Consider the following 19961-nt stretch of genomic DNA (forward strand, 5'->3'; position numbering starts at 1 on the left):
TTTTCTTTCTTATAGTTGTGGTTCCACCTGTATAACAACACCAGGTGCAGTTTGCTCAAGAACATCTTCTGCAGCATTTATATCTAGAATGTGATTTTAGAACCAGATTTATTTTTATGCAACCTTTACATGCATACATATACACTTATATGTATGATACTAAACATTGATTTCTTATTGACACGGATACTTTAGTGTCAGGCTTATATTATTTATATGTACACTCTAACAGCTTTAGTGAGTAAAATGATAAGTATAATATATGATGATGTTTCCAAACTTTTTAACAGTCATGTACACAGGAGTAATAAAAACAGATATGTTTTATAACCAACTGCTATCTATACATTCAATTTCTCTCAAAACACGGTCTCAATTATTGGCCCATCTCACTGGTTCCAATAATGTTTGAGGGCACCATAGTACAGGGTACTCATGGATTATGGGTATTCATTTCAACAGTAGATGACTCACCACACGAAGCTATCTCAGCACTGAAAAGAGTACGATGACGGTTTACACCCACCAATGTGACTGCGAGCTGTGAAATCTATACAGTGAAATAAAAGAGTCAAAATCCAATGCTTATTTCTGTCTTTCTTTTTCTATAAGCCAAAGACAATGACATCCAGGATAAAAAAAAATTCTGGAGCCTATAATACGTGGTTGAAACAGAAATGTGTCCTACCCTCATGTACGTGTCCTCCCTGTGCACTCAGACATATCCTTCATATTCCCATCATTAGGAAAATCTATAAATATTTCCTGCTTCTGTCAGGCCTTTGTCAAAATCCAGTGAGTCATTGCAAAGTCTTGTCTGTGTTGTCACTAGCATTTTTTTATTGCTTGGTTTGTTTCAATTGCTCCAGTTGTTAGCCTATGCAGCTTACCATCTGTAGAGTATCCTCATTTTATAGACATTAATACATAGCATAAATCATTTTAATGCTAAATACTGGAGCGGGAAAACAGCACTACACTCTAGTGCTAGCATAGTCCTGTCCTACCGTACTGTCTTGTCCCACTATGCTGTCTTTTAGTGCTGTATGGAAGCCATTTTCTCTGTTTTAATCAATATAGGAGACTCATGACCCTTCCACACTAGGGATGTAACCAAATATGTATACATTATTCAAACTGAACAGATAATGTTCTGAACAGATACAAATTGAAGGTGCGCCATGTTTTTAAGAAAGGTAGCTAGAAAGGTTCACAAAGCATCTGGTTGAGACTAGAGGTGGGATGCAACAAAAACGTCATGCATGCTAGAGGTTTTTACTCTTATGTGGCCACAAACAGCCTGATATGTCTCTTGCAGGAAAAATAAATTTTCTTAATGTCGTACAATCCATTCACACCATCCTTAGTAACTGCCTGGTCAGGGTTGTGGTGGTTTAAATTAAGCTACTAGTTATAGAAATAGAACCAAATAAATTCAGGCAAGTACAAACAAAAATAGCAACAAGTAGGATTATATTATCTTAAAAACTATTTACTGTATGAACACAAGTGATGTAGCTGATGTTGAGGAACTGTCAGAGCCAGTATTCACATACCATGTTGACCATCACAGACCATGTTTTCTTCCAGTGTTTTCAGTGTTTCCGGGGCCATACCGGTATAGTGGCAGGGTTGAAATTTAATTCAAAGAAAGGAAGGAAGTAAAGAAACCCTTCTGATGTAGGTAACACCCACTTCTGGTCTAAATCTGGATACAGGTGTGGCTAATTGTAGCACTAAATAAAAACCCGGATAGTAGCACTGATTTCACCCCTAGTCCACACAAAAAATCTCTGTCCACATGAAAATGCAAAAACAATTTGAAACTGCTACCATGAGCACACAAACCTCAAAAAAGTTTTCAAGTTTTCATGTGGACAGGAGGCCAAACTCTTTCCAAAAAAAATCTGTCTGGATAGGACCTCAGTCAGTTATTCAAGGTTCCAGTTTGGTTTATTTCCTGAGATTTTGACTTCTTTTATGCATGGCTATGTTGGTATGACATACACCGATCAGCCATAACATTAAAACCATTGACAGGTGAAGTGAATAACTGATTATCTTGTTACAATGGCACCTGTCAAGGGGTAGGATATATTAGGCAGCAAGTGAACAGTCAGTCCTCAAAGTTGATCCCTGTCCACCACCAAAAGCATCTACAATGGGCATGTGAGCATCAGAAATGGACCTTGGAGCATTGGAAGATGGTGGCCTGCTCTGATGAATCACATTTTCTTTTACATCATGTGGATGGCCGTGTGCGTGTGCCGCTTGCAGTATGCACTATGGGAAGAAGGCAAGCTGGCGGTGGCAGTGTGATGCTCTGGGCAATGTTCTGCTGGGAAATCTTGGGTCCTGGCATTCATGTGGATGTTACTTTAACCCATACCACCTAACTAAACATTGTTGCAGACCACGTACACTCCTTCATGGCAACAGTATTCCCTAATGACAGTGGCCTCTTCGAGCAGGATAATGTGCCCTGCCACACTGCAAAAATTGTTCAGGAATGGTGTGAGGAACATGACAAAGGCTTCAAGGTGTTGACTTAACCTCTAAATTCCCCAGATCTCAATCCATCTGTGGGATGTGCTAGACAAACAAGTCTCATCCATGGAGGCCCCACCTCGCAACTTACAGGACTTAAAGTATCTGCTGCTAACATCTTGGTACCAGATACAACAGCACCTTCAGAGGTCTTGTGGAGTCCAAGCCTTGAAGGGCCAGAGCTGTTTTGGTGGCACAAGGGGGACCTACACAATATTAGGCAGGTGGTTTTAATGTTATGATTTATAGTTTAATTAGGTTCTGTGAAATAAATAACACCCTGTCTCCGTTGTGACTAGACTGTTGGCCTGGACCTTCATCAAACTAAAACTTTTACTGCCAAACATAAAAGCACATCTGTTCCCTGCAGGTACTTCAGGGCTCATCATTATGCAAAAGATGAGCTGGCATTTCTTTCTGCATGTCGTTTTAAAGCCATACTGTATATGCAGTGGTTAATCAGACTCATCTTTATTACCTGCTGGTGATAGACAAAACTTCATGCCGAGTACCAGATGGCAAGACTGAGAAATAAATCTGACAGACACAATGACTGATAGGTGGAGTTACATAAGAATCCCATCTCACTGAAAAACAATTTGTTTCAAATTCTACTTAACTATACTGAGCTAGACAAATCACTTGTATAATTTATGAACTGTTATAAGGTTATAGAGTATAGAGTTGGCAACAAATGCAGGCTTCACTTATTGCATACTTAATTTATACTCTTATCTGTATTTGACTTGTGCAGTTTGGTATTCTAATAAACTGTTCTATTCTGAACAGGGTCATAATGGATCTGGAGCCTATCCTGGGAACAGCTATTTAGCTATTTATATAGCTATTTAGAGATCCAAGAACAACCATGATTTTAGGAGGTGGAAGTAAACTGGAGAATCCAGAGAAAGCCCAAACAAACACAAGGAGAACATGAAAAAGTCCACACAAATAGTACTTATCTCAGGGTCAATCCAGGGACCCTGGAGCTGTGAGATGATAACAATACCCTTTATGCCACCCTGTACATGATTTGTGTTTCTTAACTTAGTACTTCTTAGTACTTATTGAAGAAATAAATCTTCAGCCTGTGTTTGAAGACTGAAGTTCATCCCCCAACCTAGGAACCAGAGTTTTGTTGCTTGTTTTCCTTGGGTCTTGAAGGGTGGCGAGTGAAGGCTGGTCCTGCTTTTTTGATTTAGTAGGAACGTATCACAGTTTTTGAAATCTAATGTGGACAGCTAAAGTCAGCCAGTGGAGAGCCCGTAGCAGTGGACTGACATCTGTGGCCTTGGGAAGATTGGAGACAATCAGGCTACTGCATTCTGAATAATTTTCAGGAACTTACTCAAGGGCGGGTGCAGGAGGACCAGTCAAGTATGAGCTACAGCAGTTAAGTCCTGAGGTGAAGAACTTGACTGAGCAAGCACCTGAGTGGCCTCCTTGGAGGTTACATTCTCCTGCACAATAAAGCAAGGACTCCAATGTGCTGAGCATGATAGCTGAAGAGGTAATTCTCAAAGGAGATGGCATGGTCAAGGTGTGGTTAAGCATCTCCACTGATAGACAACATCTAAGCCTGGCTGGGATTCAGTTTTATTTTACAACATGCCCTCCAGGATGTTTCTAAGACATGCTGGTTTACAGATAGCCACCTGAATATCTGATGATGGGAAGGGTAATTTGAGTTGGAAGTCATCTGCATAGCTATGGTAGGCCATGTGAAGTGCACCAAGAAAACAGATGTAGAGGGAAATGTAGAAGGAAGGGCCCAAACACCAAGCTTTGGGGTAAACCAGTATGGAGATGTGAATCCTCTACAGGACATCTGATACAAGCCCCCTCCAGACAGTAAACAAACTGACGCTATGCCGAGGCAGTGATTCCATGGCTGGTGTTGCTCGGGTTAACTGTGTCAGAGGCTGCAGAGAGTTCCAGGGGGAGCAGGAATGACGAAAGTGGTTGGGCATTTTCTGTGGAGTGTGCTGGTTTGATGGTTCCTGGAGCTGGTTCTGAGTGAGAAGGAGAAACAACAAATTGTAGCCAGCATGCCCAAGATTTTTTTAATTTTTAAAAACCTAAGTGAAAACCTATGGGAGAATGATGTGTTAGTACTCTCCTCTGCCATCTTCAAAACACCAAATGACAGACTATATTTTGGAAGACTGGTGTTCATGCCTCTGTATAATTCCAGAGATTTTTAGAATTTATGTCAAGGTGTACTGAAGCCATTCTGGTAGCTGGTGGTGGCCCAATACCTTACTCGTGCCCTCGGGATGTGGATGTTTACAATGTTTGAGAAGGAGAAACAAAAACTTGAAGCCAGCATGCTCAAGAGTTTTTAAAAGGGAGGAAAGGAGATAGTTGCAAGAGGGTGGCACAGTGGTGCAGCAAGTACTGTCACCTCACAGCTGCAGGGTCATTGATTTGATCTTGAGCCTGGGCTAATGTCTGTGTGGGTTTCCTCCAGGTTCTCTGGTTTCTTTCCACCTCTCAAAAACATGCCAGTAGGTGAACTGTCTATTCTACATTCCCTCTAGGTGTGAAAGAGTGTGTCAATGTGTGTGTGTGCATGGGTCCCTGCGATGGACTCGTGTCTCAGGGTGTATTCCTGTCTTGTACCCAGTGCTCTTGGGAAGCAGACCCACCATGACCCTGAAAAGGATAAGGCGGTTACTGAAAACGAATGAATAAATGCAACACCTTATTCTGAATTATATCAACAGTGTTTCCTACAACTTACAACACTGTTAAACTTTTTTGACTGAGTTCACACCGTTCACAGTGACACTTTATTTCATAAGGGACGCATACAAGTATGACAAGCGACCACCGCTATGTGTTATGAATAAATCATAAGGCAGACAAAAAAGAATATTTGCTATTCTGTATTTTTAGTTCCTGAACTATGCTGTCAGAATCCAACTTAATATGATGCGTAACCATTTCATTTTGCAAAACTATGTATAAAGGTTATCAGAAAACTAGATTTTTGTGTTAAGACCAAATGTTTGTGTTACACTGGTAGTAAGGTTATATGATATATATTGCTATGACAGTGTAGTGTGAAATCTGAAATTGTTATTCTTCCCCCATATGCCTGTAGGATGGTCATGTTTTCCACTTACAATGTCATAATCACAAAGTCTTTACATTCAAGGGCACCGCTAGCCTGCTCTATTTTGGTACTTTCCTAACATTTACCCCTGTTGTAAGAAAAAAATCCAAACTGATGATCGCCTCCTGTCACCTCATGTCTTCTGTGAGAACACTATGAAGACTACAGCTGTATATCTGTGTGAAAAGGAGGGTACAGAAGGGTGACAAAGAAAAATCGTTGTGGCTCTGTTATGCTGTGGGATGCATTTATTTTGCTGGTATGGTTCAAGTCCACTTGGCCCCTTAGAGGGAAGATTCGCTGCAACTCAATAAAAGGTTATTCTTAATGATCATCTTTATCCTATGATTAAACATCGCTATCCTGATGGAAGTGGTCTCTTTCTGACTCTGCCCACATCCACAGGGCATGAGGGCTCAATGAATAGCTTGACAAGGCCGAAAATTATGTAAGTCATAAGCTATGGTCTTCACACTCACCAGATCTCAACCCAAGTGAAAACCTATGGGAGAATGATAGTGTTAGTACTCTCCACCACCATCTTCAAAACACTCAATGATGGAATATATTTTGGAAGACTGGTGTTCATCCCTCCATAAAAATCCAGAGATTTTTAGAATTTACATCAAGGTGCACTGAAGCCGTTCTGTTGGCTGTTTGTTTGCAAATTTCAGTATACACACTATATGGCCAAAGTATGCGGACACATTTTCATCACACCCATCACACCCATTCTATCTATCGTTACTGTAGTAACAACTTACACAAGGACTTCTATGGCAGAAAAAAAAAAAAAAAAAAAAAGTGAAGTTTTCTGTGATTAAACTAGATTTGTTTAGCATTTTTGGAAGGAGTCTCCAGTGTCAGTGCTTTGTAACAGTCTGAGGTAAATCAGTAAATCACTTTTAAAAGTAGCATTTTATCTCTTCAAGAGAGAGAGAAGAGAGAATGGTGAGGGAACAATCATTTATAGCTGCTATAATGTAACTGATAACAGGAACTAACTTCATGGACGTTTCACAATGTTAAATGTAACTGTAAATGGATAAAAAGTATGAAATGACATTCTTTAATAAAATTGTAATTACTGTGGTATAAGAGGCATGAAACACCTCAGAGTAGTAACAGCATCACACTTCCATCATTGAATTTTTTTTCCTATAACACATGCCACCATGTTTTATTTCGTCTAGCACATGTGATAAATTTGTTGTCCATAAATTTACATTTATTTGCAGCACATTTGATTTGTTTGTTGTCTTTGTCACCACTTTTAATAGGATATTAAAACCTTTAGCTATTTTTGCACTGTAGTCAGACTGGTTTGTGGCATAGCAACTCTTGGTTATTCATTTTTATTGATTTTTTGTTTGTTTGTTTGTTTTTATTGCCATTTACTTTATTCAAAATGAAGATGTGAAAAATTTGATTTGACTTAAATTTAAGTCAAAAGAGATCTTTGGTCATTTTTAAATCACAGTAGAATATGTATACCTTGTTTCAAATCACTTAATTCAGCTGAGCAAGACTGGGAAACACTGATCTAAATGGTTCAGATTTGCCTTATATTAAATGGTTCAGATTTGCCTTATATTCATTAATGTCTTTGTAGTGAAGAACTTCAGTCACTGACTTTATTCGCAAATGAAGTAACACATCTTCATAAAGCTGTGCTCGTGAATGACGTCACTCACCCACGTTTCACAATCATTTCTCCCAACAAAAGTAATTAATCCATCGATTTCTATTCAGCAACCGCTCTTTATATTAAGTCGATACGTTTGGAGAAAAACCGAGATGTTAAAACACAACATTGATAGTGATAAAACAATTTGATGAAATACTGTAGGAAGCACAAATATCACACATAGAAACATAAAAAACAGCATTCTTCATCTGTTCCCTTTGAACACAACGAGATCCTTGGCATGTTTGTTTGACCTGCATGTTGGATATACTGTATGACAAAACATTTGTTAAGGCATGTGCCGATATTGCATTTTTCTAACATGATAACTGAATGATTAAATGATTTTAAAGAAAAAGGCAGAGCTACAGTTCTGCCTGCCATCACTTTCTAAAATCTCATTAACGGATCTACAGGATTGCCTTCAAATCTGTCTAAAATAAAGCCTTTCAAGCAAGGCAGACTTTATGCTGACTCCCTAGGCAGCCTCTACCTGAAAGGAACACAGGGTTACTAATGATATTTTGTGTCCATGGTGAGAGAAACGAGTTAGGTGAATATCTTGCTATAATATATAACTGATTATCGGCGCATGCCTAATACAAATTTTCATTTGCAGTGGTATAAAATGTTAATTTGTTGTTGCAGAGATTTGGAAAATTGTATGTATGTGCTAATCAAGGAACCTGAGCATCAGGTGCAGTCTTGTTTCTGCGCAAATAATCAGAGGTAACTAAATCGGACGCTAAATTCAGCCATTTACAAAAGTTTATCCATAGCTGCCACTGAAGATGCATTATTATCGCCTTTATTATTGTTAGTCCTGAACAAGGTAAACAGAAATTGAGATGATGGAAGGCCGTCTGGTCTTGGTTCTTGACTGTTAAACTGGACAATAATGTAAAAGTGAATATAAAAATATGATAAACGGAAAAGGTTACTTCAGTTCAAAATGCACCACGCTCAATTCTATTTCACAAGAAACCATTTTGCGGGTTACAAACTACTTAGGCAGGAGCAAGGAACATATCATACTCAGTTTAATCAAACATCTATAAGACAAGCACCTTATGGCCAAATCACCACGAAATCTGAATTTTAAATAAAAGCTATTCGTCAACCTCTGACTGAATCCATGGTATTACATTTGGACAGCGATTTAATTAATCTGCTCAATTAATCTAAGTGAAAGTACCAATGTCAATTTAAAAATTGTCATTTCACATGAAATTAGAGAAGAGATATTACAAAAACTAGTACATCAAAATATAAAGCTGAGCATCACTGAGACTGTTTTAGCATCTGTTACTGCACCAATCAATCCTCTTGACCTTGCACTGATATGTATTAACAGACCTCGAGCAAATAGTGTGATATGAATGCCAATTAAATAATTAAGCATAGATTTCTAAGCCTGGTTAATATTCTGATCTGACATTGGACTGTCATGTCTAGCGTTTCCTGATTCTTGAGCTTATTTTGACTTGATCAGCATCACCGACCCTTAAAAGAAAAATCCACCCTGAACAATGCGCATGTTCATTTTTATGATGTCCAAGACTTATTTTGGAATGAAATTCTGAGTTGACTTTTTTTTGTTTAAACTTCTTTCACTGGCCTATGTTCACTTTGGCTAACAGTTTCATACACTACCCACAATGCTGTTCGACTCCCTGCTGACAGTAGTACGGTAGGATTTAGTCCTTTAGTCTGTCTAAGCTTCCAAAACTTCAACTTTCATGCTATTACTGCCGAAAGTGTCATCGTGCTCATCACATCCTAGATCACTAACTAGATGAGCTGATTCTGAGACCACTGCTTCCTTACGTCACTGGAAACTGGTGAGTGAGAAAAGAAACTCTTGCATTTTTTTGGCCACAAACAGCAAATCCTGTCTGTTATCCCTTATGGCTGAGATTGTTTAGTTTTTTCTCCTATTAAACACCATTGTAACTGCACTATCAATGTACAAACATAATGAAAAAACAACACCAATCAAATAATTTGCACCAGAATTGCCAGATACTTCACAAATATTTCAATATAAACACATTTAATGAATTTCAGGGTGGACTTTTCCTTTAATGAACTAACACTAAGTTATGTTATATATGTTGTAAGAGCAGCGTAAATCAAAACTATTAGTTTCAAGGATTCGGAAGGGAAGTAGTGACTACTGTTCGTCACACATTTTTTGAGTAGAATTCTACTGTCAGGTTCCCCAGTAGATCAAAAATGAAAGTGTACCTTTATAGTGAATCTGAGCAACAACAAATTTACCAAGATGAGATAAACTAATGCTTTTGATACAAAACAAACTTAACGGATCACTTGAACTCCACAAAATGTTTGTAAACCATTTAACATCAACTTGATCCAAAAGTGCAATTTTACTACTGTATCCCAGTTCAGTAGTGCTTTTCCTGCAAGTAATCTTTCATTTTGTTTGGTAAAGGTAGTTTCTGAATCAGGTCAATCCGTGTGTATTGTCGAATAACGAATCGGCACAAGTACTGCAGCGAACGCACTTGCATGAAACGAGATACGGGATTGGTCAATCGAACCGGGTACGTCGCAGATCCTGGCTGGCGCGATCTGGAGTAACAGAACGCACCGTTTTCAGAGTCCTTAATGGAGTGCTCGATGAGGTCGACGATGGACGTGTGACCTTCTACATCGGGCTGTTCGTAAAAGCTGAACCTTCCGTTCGAATGTTCGATCCTAGTGTGAAGAGTCTTGCCTTGCGATCGAAAGCTCAAACTGAGAAGATAGCGGTCGTCTGAGCTATCACGCACCAAAAAAGAACCATCCGGAAGGTCGATGAGTTTGTCCTCAGCTTCCCATCGCGTTATAGGTCCCCAGTACCAACCCTGCTTAGCCAGTTTCTTCAGCTCTTCTGTAAGGCTCGTGACAACCATTGGTCCACTGCTTTGTACTGAATCATATACCCTGCTGACACCAGGAGCAAAATTTGGGTCAAAATTGAGATGGTGCCTCACTCTTTCTGCAACGTGTGAATCAGCACCACCAAATCCGGAATAGGTTCTTGGAATTTCACCACCAGAAACAGGGGAAAGCGAAGGCGAAAGTGAAGGAGCCTCGGATCCTGAATTTTGAAGGACTAGTCCCGGAGTACCAAGTACAATCCCATTCATGGATTGATCCATGAGAATATCCGAAGTTAAAAGATCATGGTCAACATGGCCTTGATCCACATTCAACGATTCGTCATTGACTTGTTCCATCACCTCTATGGGTGAGGTGCCATCCAAGCACAAAGAGTGGGACGATTCGGGGTACATTCCCTCATCTAAAGGCATTGTGTACTGGATGTAGTCCTGAGGTGTCAGTCCAATAACTACAGGCATGTGTGCTTCCATGTTTAAATGCAAGTCACTGTTTGAAGGCTCTAAATTCTTCATAGAGTCGCTTCGATCGTCAAAAAGTCCCTCCATTTGGATGTCATGGAACTCTTTTCGAACACCATTAAGGGATGGACTGGAGCTAGGTGTGTGAACCATGGCTTTTACCTTCACCTCCATCTTAATACAGGCTTCCTCAGGGTCAACGGTTCTTATGGGCCAAGGGGAAGGGCTGTAGTGATGACTCCGCAGGGAAGCTGATCTTAAAGGGCGCTGGGCTTTGGCTTCATTAAAGCTTATGGGGACTGAAGAGGATGAGAACGTATCGTCATCATCTCCCAAGCCCACTGAGGCTGACCCTCCTTTACTTTTAGGTTTCTGCTTGGAAGAAAGTCTCCTTTTTAAGGTCCCCATAAGACTTTCACTCTTGGATCTGTTCTTGTGGGCCCTTGCGTCCTCACCATGGAGGTCACAAGTTAGCTCTTTGGCGTAACAACTTCCAAAAAGAGAGTCGTCTTTTGTGAACTCGGGGGCCAACGACGGCTTTTGGAGCATCACAAAATCTCCATCCTCTTTGCCCTTGATGTTGAACGACTTTCGGAACGTCTTAAGGCTAAACGTCTTCTTCATCCTGACGTTTCCACGGCATGGGAGGTGATAGCCGACGGTTACTATCCTTCCATGTGACTGGGAAATGCTAATCACTGCACAGTTAACCTCGTCATCTGTGGGGAAAAAACAAACAAACAAAAAACAAACCATGTTAAACATGTTGTACGTGCTGAGCAAACCTATCCTATCTAAATTACTATTTCTAGCCTAACTAATTTAACCACTTAATAAGTGATTAGCACAGTGACTTATTTACAGTGCTGTTGTTCTTCTTCTTTCGAGTGCTCCCGATAGGGGCCGCCACAGCGGATCACTGGTCCGCATATTTGATCTGGCACAGTTTTTACGCCTGATGCCCTTCCTGACGCAACCTTCCTCAATTTTATCCGGGCTTGGGACTGGCACTGAAAGTGCACTGTCTTGTGTAACCCCAGTGGCAGGGGTTAGTACTCAGGCCAGAAACTGAACTCGGGACACGGCGTTGAGGCCCAACCACTAGACCCACAGTGACTTATTTACATTAAAAAAACTTTATTTAGTTTAGTGGTGAAGATAATCTGTCATGTCAGTTACCTGCTTCATGATTATCTGGTTCTTAATCGTACTGACTGTATGGATTTCCTAGTAGTTCCTAAAACTTACGAAAATAAGAAAATACAAAAAGAAGTTAAGGCATCTATTATAAAAATGATGAATGCCGTTTTATACTTTTTGCACATTTAATTAAATTTGAAAACCAAATGTTTTTATTTAACACTTCAAGGCACACATGAATATCTTTCCTGGGATTCGACTGCAAAATAAGGCTCTTTTTCTGTCGCAGCTCCAGGATTATTGAACAGATTACTTTCTATTATAAAGGCTTCTTTCATGGTAGACATATTTAAATTCAATTTAAAAACTTTTTTCATTTGTATTTTAACTCACTGCTTAATTTCAATGACTTGATTTTATTTGCAGCACTTTGACTGAAACTTGTCTTTATGTTATATAAATAAAGGTGACTTGAATTCACGACTGTACACACAGTCATGTATTTTTGCACAGCTCTTTCTTGCTATTCTTTCTATTCTGTTTTAAATATCTTATATTATTCTCATTTTACTGTTTAAAATTTTCAAGAAAAGTGATAACTGTAATCTACTATAAATACATGTAGCTACTTCAAGGCTTTAATACATTAACATTAGCTATGTGTTGTCTGCTTGCTAGTTAGCCACCTAGCGTAGCTTATAGCTATTGCTAATACTGACTACACGAAATTGTCAATAAACATTTACGCTTTCAGAACTTCAGCTAAATTATTCGTTCAAGGATTTGAATATCTTCTTATAAAAAATACGTTAATGCTGCTTAGCTAGATAGGCTTTCATTTGCGTAGCTTTAAGCTATGTATGGGCCTAACTAAGCTAAGCTACGTTAGCTAACAGCAGGCCTAGACATTCCGCACTAAAACTTAAATTATTAAGCTTAACAGCTAACGTTGTTTCGATACGAGAAAATTTATTAATATTAATATTAATTACAGCGTAACTATTTTAACTAATTTAATGTGAAAGCTAACAAGCAGAAGCTAACGAAGCTAGCTAACACTAACAAAGCCCAAATGGATAGATAACTAGCTTAGCTAAACTGCAAATAAACAAAACAAACAAACAAACAAATACACAAACAAATTTAGCACTTACTTCTGGAGTCTTCAGAGTAAAATCCAGCTTCGTTGTATTTTCTTTTACGAATTTTAAACGACTTAAGTCAGGCAGATAGGAAAGGGCTGTTAGCTAAAACGCTAACTTCTATGCTATCTCGCTAACTTAGCTAGCTAATATGTATAACTCTGTTTCAGTTGAATTATCACACAGCGCTTTCAGTGCGTTTGCATTATGGACTGATATGTTAGCGGTAATACGTGTGAACCAGACGTTATAGCGCTTCTCTCTCCGTTTATAACGTCTATATAAACAGGTAATAATTTAGCTAGGCTAAGTTGAAGTAAAGTCTCTATGTCGTTTCTTCCTTTCTTGGTGGCTTTGCTGTTTTTCTCCTTCCTCTCTGGGTTGCCAGATTGGTTCAGGTTTCACCCTTTCTACTGAGAACAAATCAACTTTGAACAGGGTGTAACGATACACTCTGCTGACGATTCGATTCACGATACTGGCTTCACGGTTTGACTCGATTCACGATACTGGCTTCACTGGTTCGATTTGATTCACGATACTGGCTTCACGACTCGATTTACTGGCTTCACGATTCAATTTGATTCACGATACTGGCTTCACGATTTTATTCAATTCACGATACTGGCTTCACGATTCGATTTGATTCACGATACTGGCTTCATGATTTTATTTGATTCATGTTTATTTGGCTTCACGATTCGATTTGATTCACAGTACTGGCTTCATGATTTGATTCTCAGGATATTTTGAACAAAATTTTAATGAAGAAAAATGATGACTGAAAAGACTCCTTTATTTTTATTTCTTAATCATAAACAATACAAAACAATGTGCATTTTTGTCTGCATAAAACTAACTAAATTTTAAAAAATGCTACGAACAGAGGTTTAATATTGTAAGCAAAATATACTACAAGTTCACCATATCTTAAAAATATATAAATAAGTTCCTCTGATTTCCACGATGCACATCGTCACCTTTTTTTTTGCACCGCGATGCACTGTGTCACGATGTATTGTTACACCCTTAACTTTTAACTATTTAATGTTGGGTTTTATGCCTATTGTTATTATTATTCTGAGCTGTTTAATAAATAAATAATAAATAATACACCAGTATAAGAAAAAAATATATTTTATTTATTTAACATATATTTTTCAAATATTAAATTCATCACAATAACTAAAGAATGTATTTAAATTATTTATTTAAATTTTATTAAATAATATTAAATATTATTGTATTAAATAATAATGAATGTAATAAGTAAATACATACATATATTTTATCTGATCCTACAATATATATTATTACATACTGTGTAATGTTATTAATGGATAGGATTGTTTGTGTTATTAAATTATTTTCCATTATGTTTGTCTTGTATTATGTAAATTTTTCAGTTATTATGCATTTTTTCTCTGTGCAGTCCTGATTGAGGTGTTTCAGGAGAATGTACCGAGTGAATACACCCAGTGCCTTACGTTACTAAGCTGTGACCACAACTAAATAATCTTACTAATTTTATTAAGAAGAGACCTCACCAGTGGGACTGCATACAGTTTATGATTTGAATGTTATAATATTATACAATAATAACAGGCCAACTAGTAAATAAATATAAGTATATGAATCACTGTGGCCCTAGTGAATATTTAAAATTCTAAAAAAAAAAAAAAAAAAAGAGCACAAGTTAGTGATAATCATGCTGCAGACAACAACCATTTAAAAAGTGACTTATTTAAGTTTCATAGTTAATTTTTTATTAATAAACAACCAAATACTGTTCATGAATACCTGTTAATAGGACAAATATTTCCCATTAGTCCTGGTCAGAGAGTGCTGATTCAACACACTGAAGAACCATGAAATGGATTTAATACTCAGCAGTTACCTAGAGTTTTGATATTGCAATGAAAACCTTTTAGAAAACTTCAATAAGTCTACTACTTTATAATTTCTCTTATAATACCCGAGTGTAATAATAAGCAGAACAATAGAAAGGCACTACGCACAATCCGGCCACCCCGTGTCCCTTATCCTCTCCTTTGTTGCCTTTAAAATGTTGGTGATGGAAGGAGCTAGAGCTCCTTCATGCCACATGTATTAGAATGTTTTTGAATAATAATAATCATCATCATCATCATCATCATCATCATCCACAAATGTAAAATTATGCACAGTTCATTGCAAAAAGAATCATAAACCTCACATATCTCAAGGCAATATATAGGGAAAGGAGTTTCTAAATGAATTATCCAGAGTGAATTACAGAAGTGCTTTGCAGTCTCTATCAAAAAATATATCCTCATGCTAGTACAAATAATTCAGGCTCTATGTCAGGGGTGCTAAATGTAAATTCTGCTCAGGCCTTAACTGAAGTCTGTAATTGTTTTTATTATTGTTGTTATTATTATTATTATTATTATTATTATTATTATGTATTCTATCAGTTAACGCCAATAATCTGGGCTCTGAAATTTGAATAGGATGTTTCTAGGAAAAAAGAAGAGCTAACAGAAAGTAGGAAAGTGTATTGCACTATTAGGGAATAACATTTATTATATTGATTATAATATTTATTTTAAATGAACGTATTCCTTTGTTTAATCACATTTGGCTACCAGCTGCTGCGATGAGAAACAGGATTAGCCAACTGGAATGCAATGCATTTTTTTCCAATTTCTGTTTGTTAGCTACTCGCCAGATTAGCTCCACTATAAGAACAGAGACATGGAGGTGAGAGCCAGTGAAGTAGCCTGCTGGAGTTTACTACAAAAGAAAAGCAGATTAAGATTTATAATATGGTGTCATTTCCCCCTATTATTAACATGTTATTTTAATCTTTTTCCATGTAACTGTTATAAAGGCATTTTATGGCAATGTTGTTAATATGGAATGATTGACAGTAGATCGTGACTTGATCTAATATGATTTAAAATATTGTGTTTCATTTTTGACACATGTGCTCTAAGTATACCATTAAGCCAAATTATTTTAGAAGCCCTTTGTTATTGTGTCTTCAGTTTTTAGTTGTTTAAATCCATCTAATGATTTAGCTATTTGGACAACCAAGGGAAGTTCAGTCCATCAGAGAAGAGTCTTCATGCAGGTCTTCTGTGTATGTTGAGGGACGTTGGGTCAATCTGAGCCATGCTAGTGTCTGCAAGAGATCCTGGTGCAAAGGGAGGTTTGATAAGTTCCTTCAAGTAAGAGGAGCCCAGGCCGGTTTTGGATTTGTAAGCGAGCATGAGTGTTTAAATTTGAACCAATGTAGGGAGCTTAGAAATGAGGGGATGCAGGAAAATATTGATGCAACTGGATCAGTTACAGAGAGGAAAGCAAGTTGCAGTACTAAAATTTGAGATCCCAAGAGACTGAACAAGCCCTTTCATAGCCTTCAAAGACTGAAACTGCCACATCCGTCTAATGTTGCAAACAAGAAACCTGTCTGACCTGACCATTAGGCTCACAATATGGGGAGAGAATGGTAGTCGGTTTGGTTGTCCAGATCTCTACTAAGGTTTCCTTCATTGTCATATGGTGTGATGGGAGTTCTCGAGGAATCTCCAGCAGCTCAGTCTGACTGGATTTAGTTTCACATGATGAGCTGCCATCCATGACAAGATGTCTGCCACACACACTGAGATACGGGCTGAAATATGCGTGTGTGAGTGAGGAAAGGAAAGGATGAGTTGCTGTCATCAGCACAGTGGTGCTATAAAAGCATGTCAGGATATTACCTCACTGAGAATGCAGATACAGGGGAAGAATAGAAGAGGACCAAGCACTGAGCCTTGTGGCACACCACATTGAGAGACTGCGTGGGGCAGATATGGATTTCCTTTATGTCATCATACAAGTCTTCAATCATCACATAATCATAAATAATTCTATGTGTAAATTCTGTACTATATGTACTCATTTTTAAATTTTAAATTTAGTGAAGGATTACACTCAATGTATATGCAGAAACTCTTTCGCATAATTTAGTCATATGTTATTGAAATTTTAACACAAAAAACATTTAAATACCAAAGCAATGTCCTCAACACATATAATCTTTTGTTAGTGTTACATTGGTAATAATAATAATAATAATAATCATCATAATAATAATAATAATATTAATAAATAACAATAAAAAAAAAAAACATAAAACTCCACAGGGGATTATTTGTCCTACCTCAAGAAGAAGCTGAAGGAGGGAGACATGATTTGTTCAGCATGTCCAGAGCATCACTCACACTGATTTAGTACCTCAAAGTGACAGTTTGTGCCAATGGCAAGGTAATCAGAGGTCTCTGCATGAATTCAAGAAAACTCAGATCCTCAGAGCAGAAAATTATTGGTATGTCAGACAAAAATTGTAAGGTTCTGACCATTTTGAATCTTCTTTTCTTGAGATCACGGTTGGAATATTCAGTGATGTTTCAGATTCTTAGATCCTTCACATTAACCTTTTGCATTTATTAATTTGGCAGTCAATTTTATCGGAAGCAACTTATACAATAATTGCTAGAAGACTAGCTTCCTACCAAAGGACCAAAAAACAAATCTGAGGTGTTTGTAGGAAGAATAATAAAAGCTACAAGCCAGTATGAAGTATGATGCATATGCCTATATGCCCCAATAAGTAAACATTCACTTTATTAAGTCCTTTCTCTTTGCATTTTTATTTGTTCGAAAACTTAACTAAAAACAGCCAATCTTTCCAACCCTTCTATACGCAATGGAAAGAGTTTAGTTTCCATAGACACTACACACACATGTAGAAAGCAACGTGGCAGTTTCTGAATTATTAAAGGTGAAATTGCAAACTACAGATGTCATTAAACAGCATTTTTCTGAGCATATATCAACAAAGAACTTGAACTTGATACCTATAATCAGATACAGGAAACGTGAAGGGAAAGGAAATGAGGCTGCATCACTCATTCGAGTCCCTGTACCCTCTTTAGGGCCCTTAAGGTGTCCAACAGACTTTGCATTAATTACACCTGCAGCAGATGGAGTCTTACTGAGTCAGACCGAAGTAAATGAGTCAGCTGCTGTAAAACCTGAATATAGAATGCTAATTATGGTTTTAAAATGTTTGTCTTCTTCATATTAATACATTTATTCCAATCTTCCTAATCAGTTTCCTATGTTTGCCCCATGATAGCTGCTAATCCAAAAGAGTAAATGCTAAAATACTTTCCTAATAACATTTCCTCTGCTCATACACAATAAAAATGGTGGCTAAACTTGCTTGGATGAGAGAGCTAGTTTTGACGTTTTTGTATGCACAAGCTATTAGGCCTTTCACACACAGACAACAGGACAACTGAACTCTTTCAGCCTGTGAGCCTTATACCTGGGCCACACTAAAAGATTTATGCAATCCTAACCAATACTGAAAATGTGAGAAACCCATATACAATAGATTTTATAGATTTTTTTTGTCCTGGACTGTCCTTAAATTATCAAGTGCCACACATAATAAGGTTTAACACTACTAAACCACTACACACTTCCAGATTATGTTCATGAGTTAGAGTCTCGACCAGTAATTTCGACTCTTCAGGGATGTGATCAGCAAACATGGCTTCAGATCAAAACACAAACATGGCGAATGATGGTTTTTTATATATATATATATATATATATATATATATATATATATATATATATATATATATATATATATATATATATATATGTGTGTGTGTGTGTGTGTGTGTATGTGTGTGTGTGCGTGCGTGTGTTTATTTATTTATTTATTTATTTATTTTATCACTTTACATTATCAAGTCAGTCAAAAAAAAATTTACATTTCCAAACACTAGTTCATTAGTTTTCCAGCACAATATTAAATGTTATTAAATGATGGCTCAGCTTGGCTGTAATTTGTTATCTGTCTTTTTTACTTTTTTTACACAAGATCAAAATTGCATTTTCACACAAGACATTCTTCACACACACACACACACACAAGGGAATGGACTGGTCCTGGTCAATTATCTTCTTGTCAGTCAATTGTCCAAATACCTTTGAGCCCCTGAAAATGAAGGCACGTTGTTGAAAATGGCTGTAATTCCTAAATGGTAAATGCCATATTTTTGTGGAACCTCTTAAAATAAAGCTGAAAGTCTACATTTTGATCACATCTTGATTGTTTTATTTCAAATCCATTGTGGTGGTGTATAAAGGCAAAATCACAAAAACTCTGTCATTGTCCAAATACTTCCAGACCTGACCGTGTTTAGATTTCCAAACATTAGTCCATTAGTTTTCCAGCACTATATTAAATGTTACAGAAAATGGTTGTATGTCAGGAAAGAAAGCAGCATATTACATAAGAGACCACTTTTAAGAAGCAAGTGCAAAGTCTCCAGAAGAACTGTGGCTGGTTCTGCAGGATACGGAGTAAAACCTACCAGCTAATTTCCTTTCCTTATAGAACTGCACAAATTGAACCTGAGACTACTATATTTTTTCACACCAAATATTGACTTTGTTTCATTTATTACTGTTTACTGCTCTTTAGTATTAGTATTGCTCTTTAGTATCCACTTTAACAACATACATGCTGAGAGAAGGATAAGTGTAAATCAAGTCCCCTGGTGTGATGTTGGCCAGAATAACAACAGTGATCATATGGGTACAATGGTACACAGTGACACACATCCTGATTCAGGTGTTAGATGTTAGACCATGAGGAAATTCAGTCATGCACACCATTGCCATGTTTGGTGCAGAAAGGGGGCTGTATACAAGAAGAATGCTCCCATAGCCACTGTAAACTATCTCTTGTGAAGATGATATCATCATCACCTGCCAGGAGATGGAGCTTCTAAAAGGATAATGACGCTAGAGAATTTTGAATCAACACAGAAATGGTTGCATATTAACATCTTGCATCTCAGTCAAATCACTCACAATATGCAAACTTAAGAAATAAGGAGCTTCTACAA

At 37.5% G+C, this 19961-nt stretch overlaps 1 protein-coding gene across 1 annotated transcript; it reads right to left on the reverse strand.

Moving 5' to 3' along the window:
• Positions 1-7285: 7285 nt before the first annotated feature.
• LOC113541290 (suppressor of cytokine signaling 6) lies at positions 7286-13420 on the reverse strand. Its single transcript, XM_026938180.3, has 2 exons — positions 13015-13420; positions 7286-11439 (listed from the first exon to the last, which is right to left on the reverse strand). The coding sequence occupies exon 2, from the start codon at positions 11342-11344 to the stop codon at positions 9761-9763; it is 1584 nt and encodes a 527-aa protein (XP_026793981.2). The 5' UTR covers positions 11345-11439; positions 13015-13420; the 3' UTR covers positions 7286-9760.
• Between the last annotated feature and the right edge of the window lie 6541 nt (positions 13421-19961).

The sequence above is a fragment of the Pangasianodon hypophthalmus genome, chromosome 22 (genome assembly GCF_027358585.1).
Source record: "Pangasianodon hypophthalmus isolate fPanHyp1 chromosome 22, fPanHyp1.pri, whole genome shotgun sequence".
Classification (NCBI taxonomy): domain Eukaryota; kingdom Metazoa; phylum Chordata; class Actinopteri; order Siluriformes; family Pangasiidae; genus Pangasianodon; species Pangasianodon hypophthalmus.

Excerpts from the sequence above, each read along its gene's own strand:
- LOC113541290 (XM_026938180.3), bottom strand. The coding sequence starts at position 11,344 with ATGAAGAAGACGTTTAGCCTTAAGACGTTCCGAAAGTCGTTCAACATC.